The sequence below is a fragment of the Daucus carota genome, chromosome 9, assembly GCF_001625215.2.
Source record: "Daucus carota subsp. sativus chromosome 9, DH1 v3.0, whole genome shotgun sequence".
Lineage (NCBI taxonomy): Eukaryota > Viridiplantae > Streptophyta > Magnoliopsida > Apiales > Apiaceae > Daucus > Daucus carota.
The window spans coordinates 39,269,014-39,287,829 of record NC_030389.2 but is presented as its reverse complement, the minus strand read 5'-3'; the positions used below and the strand labels follow the sequence as shown (position 1 = coordinate 39,287,829).

The 18,816-nt window shown below is 38.7% G+C and overlaps 1 protein-coding gene across 1 annotated transcript; it reads right to left on the bottom strand.

Moving 5' to 3' along the window:
* Window positions 1-660: 660 nt before the first annotated feature.
* Window positions 661-4,572, bottom strand: LOC108201611 (protein FAR1-RELATED SEQUENCE 5-like). The gene is made up of 5 exons (XM_064085460.1): window positions 4,533-4,572; window positions 3,282-4,155; window positions 2,849-3,125; window positions 2,210-2,773; window positions 661-1,351 (listed from the first exon to the last, which is right to left on the bottom strand). Exons 1-5 carry the CDS (start codon window positions 4,570-4,572, stop codon window positions 773-775), a joined length of 2,334 nt encoding a protein of 777 aa, XP_063941530.1. The 3' UTR covers window positions 661-772.
* Between the last annotated feature and the right edge of the window lie 14,244 nt (window positions 4,573-18,816).

Sequence of the window (18,816 nt, the reverse complement as noted above, 5' to 3'; positions counted from 1 at the left end):
AGGCTCGAGGGAGTAGGGCCTACCGGCCCTACACCCTCAATCCTAAACCCTAACCGTCGGCCAATTTAATATACGGTACGAATTAATCTTTCTGCAACCCAAACCTAAACCCTAAATGTTAACGATTGTAAATTAATTTATTCCGCCGGCGTCTCGGCTTCAGGGCCTTCGGCCCTTCAGCCTCGCCTTAATTAGGGTTTAGGCTCGAGGGAGTAGGGCCTACCGGCCCTACACCCTCAATCCTAAACCCTAACCGTCGGCCAATTTAATATACGGTATGAATTAATCTTTCTGCAACCCAAACCTAAACCCTAAATGTTAACGATTGTTAATATATTTATTCCGCCGGCGTCTCGGCTTACTATATCGAGCCTAAACCCTAAACCCTAACCCCTAAACCCTAACCGGTTTTCGGTTAATTTAAATCGATGCACGCATCTTACACCATATTTAGTGAATTACATAATCTAAATTAGTGATAGACATACTATATCTTAGTGAAAACCATAGTATATGTTAGTAGTATAACTGTTTATTATTTATTGTGGTGATTACTAACATCAGTGAATAGTAACTAATATTAATTCTAAAACTCAAATGTAAACAATAAAATTGTTAATTTCTCAACCATACTGAATATCAAAATATTAACAAACCTTTAATTGTTTTATAGCTCTACACATAGCACAATTCTAAACAATAATGAATATTAAAATGTTTACAATGCTTAAATTGTTTTATAACCCTGCACATAGTAATGTAAAAACACTAATCACACTTTCTGCCTCTTTGCACATGTCCTGGAATCATGAGTTGTTGCCGAACATAACTTGCATTTTCGCGTTCTCTTCTTAGATTTATTAATCGCCTTCTCCCTGTCACTAATCAACCTCTTGAAAAAATTTCCTTTATTCTTACAAACATTCGGCACAAGAACTTCAATAGGTCCAGTAGGCTGCTCACCAACCATAGCCGCCAAATGATCTCGTTTAGTAAATTCAGCATGTTCATTAGAACTCTCAAGATCAGCTGTCAACTGCAATACAGTTTGATGAACAACATCAAGCTTCTCCAAATGAACACCAGCCTTGTTAACCAATTGCCGAAAATCAAACCACATGTTTGTTATTTTTAACGAAACCTCCTCCATCTTCAAGTAATCTTCTGATACTGAAAGCGCAGCAGAGGAAGTACCACTTTCTGCTATTTTCATCCATCTATTCAACATAAGGCTCCTAGGAAACTTTGTCACCCCTATTTGTTTCAAGCCACAAAAAGCATGTCTGCATAGTATTCCACACATAACAAATTTCTTGCAAGAACAAACAGCATGATTTCTACTAACAGACACCTGTCAATAATAAAAAAATAACTATTACAGAACAATTGTCACAATAATATTAGTCAGTAACCACTGATTTTAACAATAAGTACAATAAATAATAAACACTTATACTACAAATTACTAAAATATATAATATTTTCACTGAGGAGGATTATGTTTATCACTGACATATACTAACTCTCCGGCTCTCCTAACTCTGTTGCTGATTTAGTTTAGTCTGAAAATGCAACTCAAAGAGGCAGAGTTGATAGTAATCTGAATGAACCAGCTGGTATATTTATAATGCATATAAAATAGAGAAACTTGAGTGTTACTACAAGTATAAACAGAAGAATGTTTATTATATATTGATACTACTTATGCTAGTTAGGATGTACATTTTAGTCTCAAGACCTGGGAGCTGCATGGTCTTTAAAAAGAGGGTTGGTCCAACCATTTGCACTTGTGACTTGTGACTCAAATTAAATTAACCAAATCTGATCTAACTTGGAGGAATGATGTGTGCAAACTACAGCTGAGCTCATTTTTGAAGGTATCAGTATGTGGAATAGCTGTAACCAACTCATTATTTTCTTGTTTTTGTTCAACTGGGGTTCGTCTGTACTTCACAAGTCCTCTAATACCAAATAACCATTAATATCAGTATATGTAATATTGTGTTTGTCACTAACATATACTAAACTTTTCACTAAGACATAGTATGTCTATCACTAATTTATATTATGTGGTTCACTAACTATGGTGATCTGTGAGATAAATATAAAAACCATACTGGACAGCATTGGAGTGAGTAAAGTAGATAAATTCTAATTATGATTTTAGCTACTTTTTAAATTAAACTAAGAACTAAAATAATAAGAATACCTTAAACACTTTATCTTTGATTTTCACGTCCTTGATTTCCAAAGCAGTAACACCATCAATCTCTTCACTCATACGTTTTATTTGCATATCCAAGCATCCTGCAAGTATTTCTTCCTGAATTTTGTAAAATATCTCCCTTGTGAATATGGCTGCTGCATCATCCTCAATAAACCACCTTGACACTATATTTGGAGTGAATGAATCTGACTCGTGATCCAACCTCTCTGTCTCATTACGTTGTCTCTCCATAGCACTCTGAAATCGCAACCAAAACTCACAAAGAGTGTCACCCTGTTTGTGAAACTGACCAAAGAAAGAGTTCTCACTCTCTGATCGTGACGTAGTCCTCATTAACCCAAACATTGGTTCATCTCTAAAATAAGCAGGAATCCAAGATGATCTTATTTCATACATATCTAACAGCCACTTGTTTGACTCCAACTTGAATTCTTTAATTACTGCCTCCCAACCTTCCTCAAACTCAGAAATTTCTAAATGAGAAGCCCATATATAAGTTTTCATTTTTTCCATGAAATCAGTTTCCTTGCATAAACGATTACCAAGCTGCAAAATTATTGAAAATCAAATTATAATCATGGTTAACAAATATTAGTTCAGTTATAAAAATTGAATTTTTACCTTTGCTGGGAATTTTTCCATAATATGCCACATGCATAAACGATGCTTGCTTGAAACCAACCCATTACTAGAATTGAATGACGCAGGTACAGCAATTTTCATGGCAGGGCACTGATCTGTTATTATCACCACCGGATTCCTGCCCATGACTTTAACAAAATGATCAAAAGCCCAGCTATAGTGCGTAACATCTTCTTTAGATAAAAGACAAGCACCAAACGTAACACATCTGTCATGTTTATCTACACCGGTGAACGGAGCAAAAATCATATTGTACCTAGCAAAAACAATCATAACAATAACATATATTAGTTACACAAATAACAACTTTTATCACTAGTGTATGTTAAAACAATCACCACTATAACACAAAGAGAGTATTTTCAGATAACTCTAAAATAGTTACAAAAATAGATATTCAATTGTAACTTACTTATTTGTATCAAAAGTAGCATCAAACGAAACAGCATCACCATATAATTCAAAATTCCTTTGGCCAATAACATCAGACCAGAAAAGCTTCGTCAAATGTCCTTCACTGTCAACCTCATAAGCAAAATAAAACGTTTTAGAAGTCTCTTTTGTAACTTTGAATTTGTCAATAAGCATTTGTCCATCTCGCACTCCAACAAAGCACTTCAAATCACGGTTAAAATTTCGAAAATCTCGCAAAGTGGCACCAACATTAGCATAGCTGCCTACCATCTCTTTCATTAACCCAAAAGCCTTGCTGCATCCAATATTAGCTTTTGCAGCTGCAAACACAAAGTTTCTTGAACTAATCCCCATATCTCGACTAACTCTTAGAAACTGCCGACCAGTCTTACTAGCCAAAGGATGATTATGTTGTTCAACAAAACTAAACACATAATATCTATCACCACTTGTATACTTCAGCACCATTTTTGCTTTACAACCACACCTCCGGGAACCTGTCCTTCTTTCTTTACCATTTTTCCCATTAACGCTTTCTAAACTACCAAAATCAACATCATTAAAACCTTCAGAGCTACAAACATAGTGTTTTCGTATAATAGTCCCCTGATCATCTCGTTTCTCTGTTGTCTTTCGAATATCAAAGCCTCCCAATCTGCCGTAATTTTTATAGAACTTATAACCAATATCCAAGCCCTCAAAAATCTGATTTAAAGAAGGAATATGCTCTGAATCTACATTCTTAGGCACATAAACGCGACTACCACCAGGTGTTAAACTGTAACTTGTTATAGCACTCTCTGTTTCACTTGAATCTCCATCAACAGTACAGTCAATAACACTAACACGAGAAGAATCACCACAATTCGAACCTAAAAAAACATCCAGACAACACAAAAAATTTAACATACTTATACAATCACTATTATACAACTTAATATTCACTTAACACATATCAAAAACAATACTAATCATATTTTACAAAATCATAATACCTAAACAGATGCCTAACATAACTTAAAAATCATAAATCATGAATAGCTAACATAACTTAAAAACATTAATAAAGCAGCATCAAACATAAAAAATCACAACTCAAACATAACAGTTTAGACTAAACAAAATCAAACTCAAACAGCAAAAACATTAGAACTCTACAATGACAATACATTATGTACAAAATTTCAAGCTCAAACACAAAATTACTCTCATATAATGAGCTTAGGCTAAAATTCGAATCAAACTGTACCTTGATTATCACTAATCTTTACCAGATCTTTCGAAATCATGTTTTTGGATCAGTTGTGATACGCTGCCTTTTAATCAACGAAAATCAATGGAATCTGTTCTCTTCAGCTCTCCAAACCAGCCTTTAATCCGCAGCAATACATTTTGTTTCCGATTCAGATTAGGTTTAGATTATAAGCTGATGATTGCGGAGAGAAAATCCACAGAGAGAAAGGAGAGAGAGAAAGTAGAGAGAGAAAGCAGCGTGAAATTATGAGGAAATAAGTGGATTAATGATATGAAATTTCTGTCTTTTTGATTTTTTAAAATTAAAAAAAAAGAGTGGCTGAGATTGAAAGGAGATGATTTTAGATGAACGGTCAGATTTAGTTCCTAGTTTCTATTTATATTTTGAGTTTCTATTTGATCAAATGCCTATATATATATATATATATATATATATATATATATATATATATGTGTGTGTGTGTGTGTAGGTGTGTGTGTATGCAGGGGCGGACCTATATATTGTGTACTGGGGGAGGTGCCCCAGTCAACTTCTAGCATAGTATAAAGTTTTCTACCTATTAGCAATGATACTGCATTAAAATTAGTCTAATTTCAGCTATTTAATTGTCATATATTCTCATATATGTGAGATAATTCTTCAAATTTCAATCTTTTTTGAATATTTGGTACATAGTAAATTTCCTAATTAAATTATTAAGAAGATAACGGAATAAATAATTGTTGTCATGTACTGTATATCTAAAAAAAATTGTCTTTTTTAGTAGTGCCCCCATAAAAATAAATTCTGGGTCCGCCCCTGTGTATATGCGAGCAAAAGTTTACTCTATTTTTTCTAATACCAAGCAAAAAGTAGAAATGATGGACCAATGAAATTTGACGAAAAGGATGCTTCAATGTTCATTTTTCGTGAAAACCAAGAGAGAGGGGTGACACTCATTCTCAAAATCGACCGGGCAGGCAAAAAAACAAAGAAACAAACCCTTCCTGATCGGGTTTCAAACTGACCAGAAGAACTAAGTTCTCTTAGTCAAAGCACCAACCAGGAGAGTACCCTGGTGGTGCCTTAATCCGAGCAGGGAAGATTGGAAAAACAAAAGAGGAAAAAGAGGAGGGCCCCTGGAAATGAACTAGGAGAACCCACCTCTGTTCCATATTTATGCTAAGCAGTGGAGAGCGCTAGATTTTAAGAAGTAAAGGTGTAGAGACTTTCTTTTCAAGATGGATCAGTTATTATTTCCTTCCTAAAAATAAAAGTACTGAAAATACCTAACAAATGAAGAAATATCATAACTTGTATGAAGATTTGAGAAAAGAAGCTTCCTAGAAGTTTTTTTTGGGGACAAATGATAAGGGTTAAAAATATCCTAACCATATCATAAATTATGGCAATTAAATATGACTTGGATTTGTTTGGATATAAGCAAGGAGTTTGGTTATAACTTCTTTGCACAAAGAGTATGAATAAGCTCTTTATGACTTGTAAGCCGAAAGTCGGCTAGAGAATCTTTAGCCAAACAGGGGCTTAAACAGGTGGTTGTGATGCTGTATAGCAACTAGTCTATAAAAGTTAAGCTACAAGGTATCTGGAGTATTTTGTATACAAGAACACATGTAAAATATAAATTTATCCATCCCCCGTTCTCGAGAACCCAAAAACAGAACCTCCAAGACAGAGTTCAACTAGAATATAATAATGAAAACATTCTTTAGCTAATTAATATATTTTTCTTATTTTGTATACAAAAATAAGTTATCATAAAAATAGTTTATAAACTTGGTGTGTAACAATGATTGCATGATGTGATATTAGGGCCTTCTTGTTTGCAACATTCCTAAAGTTACTTGTAGCTCTATTGACCAGTAAGCAAACCAAAACGATTCCCATGCCTTTCCCACCTTACGGAGCATCTGTTTCAGCTGAATTCACATTTACCAGCCTTCACGTAAGTGCAGTTTTTGTTTCGAACAGTACAATTAATGCAAATGTTTCTTGCCTATGACGACCCTCTGCCAACATGGATTTTTCTTTATCTTTTTTTTTTTCAGGTATTTGTCATCAGCCCTTTCAGTGACTTGCTTCTACAGCATAATTACTACCATTTTATCTTTAATCTACACTCATGAAACGTTCTGTTACTTCAATAAAGTTGATGTCATGTGTTTTCACCGTAGATGTGGTAAGCAATGGAATATATATTCTATATCCCTACACTGTTATACCACACCATGAATAATAATTAAATAACCATTGCATTTTTGTGCTCAGCTACTCTTAGGGATTTTAGCTTGGGCAACTGGAGCCTCAGGTGGAGTAGCCTACTTAGGACTCGAAGGAAACTCAAATGTAGGATGGCACAAGATCTGCGATGTCTATGATTCCTTCTGTCGATACATTGGATTCTCGGTTTTAACCTCAATCTTTTCCTCCATGGTGCTAGCATTCCTGATCATCCTCTACATCAGTACTGTATCACGAAGATAAACAAAATGACCACGCCATTGATTCATCAAAATATTGAGACTGATTTTTAGGGTAGGCTCCCTGTACGTTTTATGCATTGTATTACTTTTCAGGTTCTTGTGACTCATGTCTGTAAGGACCTCAGTAGTTTGCATTAAATTTTATATAATTAAGCTGTCCATGAGTTATACATGAATGTATTTTAACTTCTACAAAGCCAATTTTTTATTGAACACCATATTCTCCTAAAATTTGAATTGATTTCAAAAACCAACCAGTTGCTTTTATGGGTGGTGGCTTTAGTTGCCGACTTTTGACCAGTTTTCCTGTAGTGAAGCTAAGAGAAATTGGTGTTAGGGCAGGCTCCCTTTATCTTTTATGCATTTTATTACTTTCCATGTTCTTATGCAGAACTACTATGTGACTCATCTATGTAAGGACACTAGTTTGCATTAATGTTTATCATAACTAGGATGCCCATAGTTATTCTTCAAGTTAAGAGAGAGGTGGGTGCAAGTTATATTATCTCCTTGCGAACTCACAAAATGGATAGGGAATTTTGGTTTAAAGATATTTGCAAAATATTATGGTTTTGATATCTATCAAGTAGCACTATGAATGTTGAAGGTTGACTAGACATACAATATTACCTTATAGCTTGAAATATGACGTACAACATATTCATTTTAAACCTACATTGACTATCTATATGATATAATCGGTTTTTACTATTTCTAAAAAGTTCCACCCCCAAAGTTGAAGATTGATTAATTATACGATATATTGTTATAGCATTTATATTACTTGTTCATACAAAATCAGAATTAATAAAATTAAAGGAGAACCGAAATTTAGGAAAAGCAAGTATCAATCATGTAAAAGAAAATTCTTAAATACCTTGATTTCATATAGCAATACTTGAATCCAATGAATTTACAAGAAAATAAGAAAAAATATAACCGAGCCTCATAATTTTTTAAAAATCAAACTAAGTAGTTTTAAAACAAAAATCGTACATAATCTATCAACGAAATATGTTCCCAAATTTCGATTGACATTATTTTTAGGTATTTTAAATGAAAGTGGAGAAAAAAGAATTAAAGTGCACAATGCAACTATACTAGTTCTCTCCCATGCCCTTTACTTTTCATATGGGCTGGGATTGGTCCCAGCCCGGTTGAAATTATAGCAGGCCTTTAATATTTGTACATGTGCTAAAATTTAGCCCGAGTAGAAAAATAATTAAAATCCAGTTAATTAACTCATTTTCGTTAGTCGTCTCTGCCTCTTTAATAAAGTTGTACATAAAATTAAAATTAACTAAACACTTTAGCTCTTCTAGACGGTTGCGCACCAGTGTAATACAGAATTATATATGTTGTTATCTTTCTTTTACCTATTTAAAATTTTAAAGTGTATTTTGAGTATGTAATTTATTTGTGCCGTGCCCAGTACTTAGTGTTTTATATATATATATATTTTTAAAATTTAGTATTGAACAGTAAAAACATTTTAGATAAATATGGTTTCACATTAAAACCACGTTGGATATTACGATTAATTTTTAGCGAGTTTTTTGATCGAAAACGATGAAATTTTAGATATATGTTATATATCTATATTTGTGAGATTTATATACAAAATATTGTTTTATGATTTACAAAATAGCATTTTTACGGTTGAAAATAGTGCTAAAAAATTGGTCATACTTTAAATAATGTTCATACTTCGACTCCTTTATTATTACAAGTGATTTTTTTTTTGCTAGTTTGCTCATTTTTTCATTGATAATATTTATAAATTCAGCCCCGGCAGTAAAAAAATCCTGGATCCCCCATATAAATTTACTAGGGGATGCCTGCCTGTATCTGATCAGAGGGTGTGGATAACATGACCATGACACAATCAGATATTTTATAATGAATTTTAGGATAAGGTTCTAAGTAAAAAACCTCATGAATAATATTGAAAAGAGATGAGAGATTACTGTGGCTGGCATTGGATCCAAGGGATGAGGTGTAGTACAACTAGGTGGATCTGTATTTGGATATAGAGTTAAGTAATAGATAGGGAGGGTTTTTTTTTTTCTAGTTTAAACAACATGTCATCAAAAAATAAATCTATATGTTTAATACCATTAGGAAAAGGCTGTTGTAGTAGAATTCTTCTATTTTATAAAATTTTTTAACTAAATCAATCAATATTTTGATACATAGCATTGGAAAAAATAAATTCACTTTATATTCAAGTATAGAGTACAATCAAAGATGAAAAATATTGCAGTTAATAGCTAAAACTAGAATAATATTTTTGAAATAAATATAATAAATACGATAAATAATTGTTGTAATTAGAAAATGGGAGTTTACATAGTAACGGGCTCATTGATCTAGCATCCAGGTTAGATTCCCCATATGTTAGCAAAGTAAGTACAAGAAATTTTTAGTAAATTAAATAAACCCTATGGTGATATCATTAATGGTAAAAATACTCTAACTTTTGTTAGATTTCCTCAGAAAATTGATAACATTGTTTATATGGAAACTAAAATATCCAATTGTGAACATTAGACTTCTTCTAGAATTCCGCAACATTGTTAAAAACTAAAACATAAAATTGCACAATAATAATTATTTAAATTGGTCTCTTCAATTTAATATTGAAATTGATGTATGCAATTTAACATAATTATATTTACTTTTTTTTCCCCTCAGCTAATAGATGAACGAGAGGTTATGGACCACTATCCACACTCCCCTACAATGCTCTGTGCAATAACTTGAAAAAATAGCACTCGTGTTTATGGAACCCACCAGTGAGGGAATATGACGTTCAGCACCAATCTGAAATATAAATAAATAATATAATCAAATTAATATATAATCCTACATAGCTAAGTTAAGAATATGGACTAATTAGATCCGTGTTTCAGCACCATTGTAGCTGAATGTACAAGTAACAAGTTGGTATACTCATGTGAATTAAATCAGAGTGGGGATTACTTGTTGTTTTTAATCTAAGCTTTTTAAAGTGTATAAAAAAATTAAAAAAAATTATATTTAGAAAAATGAAAAAATCCGAGGGACAATAATATTTGATATTGAATTTAATATACAAATACACAGTATAGTAGCAGTCTGGCCACGTTTTTTGGCAAGCGGATGGCACTCTGCACAGCCGAAGAAACAAGCTTGTGTTCCAGGTGCAAAGGATACCCTGGTCTTTCTTACTCCTGGTGTTGAGAAGTTTTCAAGAGGATTGGTGAAAGGAAAAAATTATTTTGGTTCTGAGCCAGAACTTCTCGAGCCTCACACTGAAAATGATGAAGGAGAGAAGGAAGAGGAGGATGGGTCGACTGAGGAGATTTCTGACAGGAGTTCCAACCAATTAGTTCAGATCCATGGTCCAGATTCCGTAAAACCAGTAAAAAAGGTCAAGAATCTGAAAACTTTTTATGATGACCAGCAGGAAAGGAATCCAGTGAATATTCAGCTAAGCCAAAAGCAGACTTTCCAAACATGCAAGATGATATCACGAGTACACAACAAAATGTCTTCTATGCACCCAATACCTCTGCAGACATTAGTGTTCCTGAGCAGCCTGCTGACTTAAACCCTCGGAGACAGAGTACTAGGAACAGAGCCCCAACTGCAAGAGCACTAGAAGCCCTGGTAAATGGAGATTTGACACCAAGTTCACGGAGGTTTCGGAAGGACTGAGATGCGCACAAGACATTAGGATCAAGCTAGCCATGAAGCGGTCCATAGCTGCAGGATATGGAATTGGTAATGTGATTGATAGTGGTTATCAGAGGTGGTTTCATGATCCAAACAACAAAAATTTTACTCCACTAGGTTTATCCAAAGATAGGATGGCAACCAGTTCACGAAAAGAAAGCCCTTGTTGGAGCCCCAGAGGTTCTCTAGATGATAATCGTCGTGATCAAGAAAGTCCTCAATCCGGCATGTTAATTGACTTGAACTCACATCAACAACCTGCAAACTTTCAAAACAGCGTTTTCACCACAGATTCAACATTACCTGATGATATTTGATTGGAGCAGATTCTTCATTGTTTAGGAAGATTGCAAAGAAACATTATAGTTACCTGGAAAAATATTAAGTTATAATTTTGTTTAACATATTTGGTAAGTAACTGGAATGACAAAAAAAAAGTTTAAAATATAAGAAATTTGAACCGGATTACATAGACATAGTAATAATTATACAATTTTAGATTCATATTTATGCTGATTGATAATATGAGTATGATATCTTCACATCATGTCAAAATAATTGCAACAATATATTTGTATTTTCACTAATATCTTAATTAAGGTAAGCAGCACAATTGACTGTTTTTATTTATCAAGAATCAAAATTGTATTTTTCTCAATAAAATGACAAAAAATATTTCAAAAGGGGTTTCTTAAAAAGTTGATAGAATAAGCACAATTTTTTTTATTAATATGAATGTCCATATACATACACACACATGTATCTCTAGAATGGATGATAGAATCGTACCTATACATATACAGGGGCGGATCTAGGAAAAGGCACGCGGGACACGTGCCCTCTAAAATATTTTTTTTACATTTTTTCACCATTATAAATTTTACCAAATTATAGAAAGCCAACCCCCCCCCCCCCCCCCCCCAAAAAAAAAAAAAAAAAAAAAAATTTAACACAAGAATCATATATAAACACATGCCATAAACTTTTGAAGAGCAGAAGGATGGAAAAAGAATAACAAACAATACACACGCATCTATCATATGGATAATACAATCATCCTAATAAGAATCAATGAATGGAGAAATAACCCATAATCCACACCTTAGAATGTTTTTTGATATTAGTGTTATAATGAAAACAATAATAATAAAAAAGTTTTTATAACATGATTTAGCCTTTACAATATTGTATCTAGCTATCGCCAATAAAATGAAGCGTTTATATAGACACATAAGAAGTTTCTGTGCTAGGAGGTGGATAAATGATGAAGTGCCCACAAAATCCAACTACATAATGCACAAGTTAAACTAGGCCCAAAAATTTTAGGCCCGTTACATATCCTATAGAGTTTAGGCCCGTTACATATCCCATAGAGTTTAGGCCCTTTATACATTTCTTTTAGTTTAGTAAGTGTGTGAGAAATAATCTTATTATAAACAAATTATTATATTATACTTATTTTGAAAAATCAGTGAATTAAAAGTAGTTACTTTTTATTATTAATTTGTTCGAATTTATTTATATTTATAATCTTAATATACATGTGACATATACATGAATGAGTTTATTAAAAAGAAACTTTTACTCAGGAGAGAAATGATATTACTTCATTTATAAGTATGATTGATGTATTACACTATTATTAATATTCACATGCAAGTTGTTGTTGAGTAATTTTGTACTCTATCTCATTTAATTTCCTAGTTTAAAAGTCGTTTTCAGATTAAATTTTAAAATAAATAAATATGAAAAAAAAATTATTTATAAAAGAATTTTTTTAAAAATAATGAGTGAAACAACTCCAGACATTTTCATTTCGTTTCTCATTTCCTACCTCCACGGATTTTACAACTAGGCTAAAACATTTTCCTTAAAGTTATATATTTATGAATATAATATTATTTTCTGCTAATTTTTAATTAAACAAGTATATATACTAATATAAATTGCAGGCAGCTATCACGAAACGAAAAATATTATGATATCAACATAAAATTAGGAGAATAATTTAGATCATATAACAAAACTAAAAAAATAAAATAAAATATTTTAGTAACATAACTAAAATTAAATATATTTTCCTTTTTCTTTTTAAAGATAAAAGCTACTCACAAACCTATTTACTGTTACCCATAATATGTATATAGGAGTTGAATGTAGAAGTTGGTATAATCATGTGAATTAAATCCGGGATTACTTGTTGTTTTTAATTTAATCTTTTTAAAGTGTATAAAAAAATTGAAAAAAATTATATTTAGAAAAATGAAAAAATCCCAGGGACATTAATATTTGATATTGAATTTAATATACAAATACAAAGTATAGTAGCAGTCTGGCCACGTTTGTTGGCAAGCGGATGGCACTCAGAACAGCCAAAGAAACAAGCTTGTGTTCCAGGTGCAAAGGATACCCTGGTCTTTCTTACTCCTGGTGTTGAGAAGTTTTCAAGAGGATTAGTGAAAGGAAACTGATAAGGTACCACGCTACAGGAACCGCCAACAGTACCCGCCCCCGCTACAGGACTCGGTGATCCCCGAAGTCAGATCTCATCATTACTAAGTACAAGGCAAACAGGATAATAAGCATGCACAAATCCCAAAAGGACAGTAGCTGCACCAAAACAGCCACCCATGCTGGGGAGTGCCTACAGACCCATTCCCGCCACTGTAGCAACAGTGGCGGCCAAGGGCCTATATAAAGGACTCCCCAGCCAAAGTGGAAGGTAAGTGCAAATTTCCCCCCAAAACTCTCTCTCAAAAGCATCTCTCACCATACATTTAGAGTGAAAACTCTCTGATTTCCCTTATTTGTCAAGCACATCCAAATCACTGATTATCACGCCGGAGGCGCCTCACGGGATGTCACCCCCCGTGTAGCGTTGTTTTGCAGGTTAGGTCTTGCCTGAAGCTTCCCGGAACAGTGCATTGGAACCCTAGACGAGATTTGGAGTTATCATTTGGCGCACAAGGAAGGGGCCTTCTCCCTAAGAGAAACCTAATCGCATTCCGAGAAGTCGGGCAAATTTATGCAAACTCGATCCGGACTTATAGTAAGCCAGACCAGCAACATGGCAAACCCTCGCCCAAACATGCAAAACGCCAACCTGCTAAACCCCGACCCTACCAACCCTAACGTCCAAGTAGTCGGCGACGACGTACTCCTGCAAGACTTATCCCCATCCGGCAACTCCGTCCCCAACGCGGGACCAAACACCAACGCCGTACCTCCCCCGCTCACTCAAGGGGGACCCATCGATCTGACGAAGTTCACACAGCAACAAATCGACATAATGCTAAAAGTGGCGTCTGCCTTCCCACAACCTAGGGGAGAAGCACGCGGAAACCATGAGCCCCAAGACGAGGAAGAGCGAAGTGAAGCTCATAGCCAGCCTCACCCACAAAAGTCCACGGCATCGCACCTTGGACCGTCACAAAACACGAACCACAAAAACCACGGTGGCCAACAACACCGCCCCTCAACCTGGAAGGAAAATAGGAGAATCCGGGATCTGAAAAAAGAGCTCGATGCCAAGAAAGCAGAGTACGAAAAGGCCCGTGCCCGTCTCGAAGGCCGTCGTACCGAGACCCCTGAGGTCCGCAACGACACAGGAAGCGTCAACCCCTCCAACGCGGACATGCTCAACACGCTCATGGCCCTGAAAAAGCGCCTCGAAGATGGCACCAGTGGTGAAGTCGGAGAATCCCCTTTTACAAAGAGACTAGAGGACGAACCAAAGCAAAGGCACATCAAGCATCTCAACCTGAACCCTTTTGACGGGATGGGAGACCCCGAGGAGCACCTCAGCTACTTTAACCAACTGGCCCTGCACTACGAGTACCGCGACCTCACTAAATGCCGTTTCTTCGCCGCCACCTTGAGGGGAAGCGCGCAACGGTGGTTCAGCCGCGTCCCCGCCAGGAGCATAGACACTTGGGCCGACTTTAAAAGGGCATTCCTGAACAAATTCAGGGCAAACCAACCTCAGGAGGTCCATACTTCCTACTTACAAACCATCGGGCAAAGAGAAGGGGAGTCCCTACAGAGCTACATCAATCGCTTCAAGGAAGCGGTCAACAAGATCATCTGTGTAAACGAGATAGAGGCCCTCGTCCATCTGAAGAGAGGACTCGACCCATATGAATGCGAAAAATACGTTGTCAAACTAATGGAAGTGCAGCCTACAACATTAGCCAAGGCGTATGACCTGGCATCCCAAGCCGTCACGGAAGCGGAATCTCTGGCCGTGTTGAAACGGGCCCGAGCACCTCCCGCCAGCAATCAGAAACACTACCCATGTGAGCGACACGCCCCGTACCAAAAACCCGCGGAGCAAATGCAAGTCCAAACTACGCATGGACCTCCTGCCAACAAAAACAACAACATATCCGTGAAAGATCGTCTGGGCCCCGCGGTGGGTTCCCGCCCCGAGAAGCGCCCTGAGCCTAATTGGACTAAGTTCAGCCTGACCCGGTCGGCCCTGTTAAGAGACATTAAAAACAAGCCATTTTACCAAGCACCGCCAGCTATGTGGACGAACCCGGAAGACCGGAACAAAGAGCGCCACTGCGAATATCACGAAACACATGGGCACTCTACGGATAGCTGCCTCGCGCTCAAACACTTCCTGGAACGACAAGCTAAAGCGGGAAACCTAAACCAGTACATCCCTCGTGATCTGCCACCACCACCGCCACAAGACCATCGAGACGGTAGAAATGTGGTCAATCCCGTCTTCGGTGGCACCGTCACGCCCCCTGCCCCAGGCGGGCCTTCAGTGTATGCAATCGCCCAAGGGGAAGTGCACAGCCCCATATACTTCACACATGCAGATTACGAGGGTATCAACCCGGATCACAACGAAGCCCTAGTCGTATCCCTGGTGATAGCAGAAAATGAGGTAAAAAGAATATTGGTGGATAATGGCTCCTCCGCGGACATCTGCTTCCAGCACACTTGGGATCGACTGCGCCTGAACAACGCAGTTCCCGAACCCTGCCTTGAAGAGACACCTCTATACGGTTTCGGACACAACGCTGTGCCCATAGCGGGGATAGCCCATCTGCCGGTCACCTTCGGGTCACCTCCCCACCAAATCACCAAAACAATCAAATTTTACATCATCAACGCAGTTTCCTCATACAACATGATCCTGGGGAGACCAACCCTAAATGCGCTCAGAGCGATCCCATCAACCTCACACCTCAAAATGAAGTTCCCAACTCCCACAGGAATAGGCGAAATAAAAGGGGATTCTGAAACCTCGAAACGATGCTACGGGATAGCCTTAGTCCTGGCGGCCACCGAGCCCGGAAATATCAAGCGGGAAAACGCCGACAAGCGAAAGCAGGAGAAGCGAAAGAAACGCGCAGAGAACCTTCAAAGGAAGAGCAAACGGCACCGAGAGGTGCAAGTCATAGAAACCCATGATCCCACGCACGAAGAGCCCCCACGCATGGACGCCGAACTCAAGAAATGCTTGTTACGGGATGAGCAGCCCGTGGCAAAACCCGCTGTGGCAACAGAGCAAATTCAGCTTTCTCCCACCGACCCTACACGCAAAATCAGCATTGGGGCCGGCTTAGAATCGGTGTTCAAGAAGGAACTCACAGACTTGCTGCGCGAATACGCGGACGTCTTTGCATGGAGCCCAAAAGACATGCCCGGCCTTGATGAATCCGTGGCCATGCACAAGCTAAGCGTAGACCCTAAGAAGGCGCCGAAAAAACAGAAGCGGCGCAACTTCGCGCCTGACCGCCAGAAAGCAATCGATGCGGAAATAGATAAACTGTTGGACGCGGATTTAATCTGCGAGGTCTCATACCCGGATTGGGTGGCAAACGTGGTACTCGTAAAGAAAGCTAACGGGAAGTGGCGCATGTGCGTCGATTATACGGACCTTAATGCGGCATGCCCTAAGGACCCGTACCCGTTACCAAGCATAGATCAACTCATAGACGCGACGGCCGGGCACCTCATGCTCAGCTTCATGGACGCCTTCTCAGGGTACAACCAGATTAAAATGGCACCGGAAGACTGCGAGAAAACTGCTTTCATCACTCATAGAGGGGTATACTGCTATAAGGTCATGCCTTTCGGCCTCATCAACGCGGGCGCCACCTACCAACGCATGATGAATAAGATCTTCGCACCACAATTAGGACGCAACATGGAAGTCTATGTCGATGACATGATTGTCAAATCTATGCTCCAAGAGACACACTTGACCGACCTGCGAGAATGCTTCGCAAACCTCAGAAAACACAACATGAAACTTAACCCCGACAAATGCACTTTCGCCTTGGGGGCGGGAAAATTCTTGGGTTTCCTGGTGAGCCGACGCGGGATCGAGGCCAACCCGGAAAAAATCCAGGCCGTCATTGACATGCAGCCCCCAAAAACCATCAAAGACGTTCAACGCCTCACGGGGCGCCTCGCAGCATTGCGACGGTTCATATCCAAGCTTGCGGAACGATGCCTCCCTTTCTTCGACACACTCAAAGGAGCACTCAAAACCAAAAAGCTCACATGGACAGAGGAATGCCAAAAGGCCTTTGAGGACCTCAAGACATACCTGGCGTCCGCGCCACTCTTGACGACCGCGTCCCCTAGCGAACCATTGTCACTATATCTGGCAGTTTCTGACAAAACGGTGGGCGCAGTGCTTATTAAGGAAGCAGAAACGGTGCAAAGACCAGTTTACTATGTCAGCCAAACACTAAAGGACGCAGAAACCCGCTACCCCAATACAGAGAAAACAGCCCTAGCCCTTGTCATGGCAAGCAGGAAGCTTCGCCACTATTTCCAAGGACGGGAGATACGGGTCGTAACGAATCAACCCTTGCGCAAAATCCTCCACAAGCCTGAGCTGTCAGGGCGACTTATTAACTGGGCGATCGAGCTCAGCCAATTCCACCTCACTTACGTCCCGAGAACCGCGATCAAAGCACAGGCCCTGGCAGACTTCGTCGTGGAGTGTAACTTTGCTAAACCAGACGAAAAAGCACCAGACAACCAAAAACCCCTCCCGGTCGCGGACGGGTGGAAGCTTTACGTGGACGGCTCCGCCACCAACACCAGATGCGGGGCCGGAGCCATACTCATTAGCCCGGATGGTTTTTGCATAAAACAAGCCCTTCAGCTCAACTTCAAGGCCACCAACAACCAGGCAGAATATGAGGCCCTGCTTTCAGGTTTAGACCTCGCCATCACTCTGCAACTGCAAAACCTTACCATATACAGCGACTCCCAGCTGGTAGTCCGCCAGACAACGGGTGACTACGCGGTCAAAGATTCGACTCTAGCCCAATACCAACAACAAGTACAGACCCGCCTGTCCACACTCAAAAGCTACCAGCTCCACCAAATAGACCGGGAAGACAACTCAATGGCTGACAGCCTATCCAAACTCCTAGAGGGAGAATACACGACCTCGGATGGTCCCGTATACTTCCTATCTCTCCCGCATCCCTCAACGGAGTCCAAGGAACAGTTCAACATTACGCTCAACGAAGACAACTGGATGACACCGCTCATCGCTTACCTCCGGAGCGGAACTCTGCCAAACGAGCATAGTAAAGCCCGACAGGTCAAGGCACATGCAGCCAAATTCTTCCTACAAGGCGATGTTCTCTACCGTCGAAACTTCGACTCCCCCATTCTCAAATGCGTCGATGACGACGAAGCAACATACTGCATGCGGGAAGTTCACGAGGGCATATGCGGGGATCACATGGCGGGCAAGGCCCTTACACATAAAATCCTGCGCCAAGGATACTATTGGCCAACCATGGCAAAGGACTGCAAAGCCTTTGTCAGAGCGTGCCACCAATGCCAGCTTTTCAGCAACGTCCCACGCGCAGCCCCCGCAATCCCAGTTTCAATACTCTCCCCTATCCCGTTCGCTGTGTGGGGGATCGACATTATGGGACCATTCCCCAAAGCCCGCGGGGAACTCCAATTTGTCATGGTGGCCATCGATTATATGACCAAATGGGCAGAAGCCAAAGCACTCAGGACCATCACCCAAGAAGACGCAATCCGGTTTGTCCGCAACCAGATAATCACCCGGTTCGGTATCC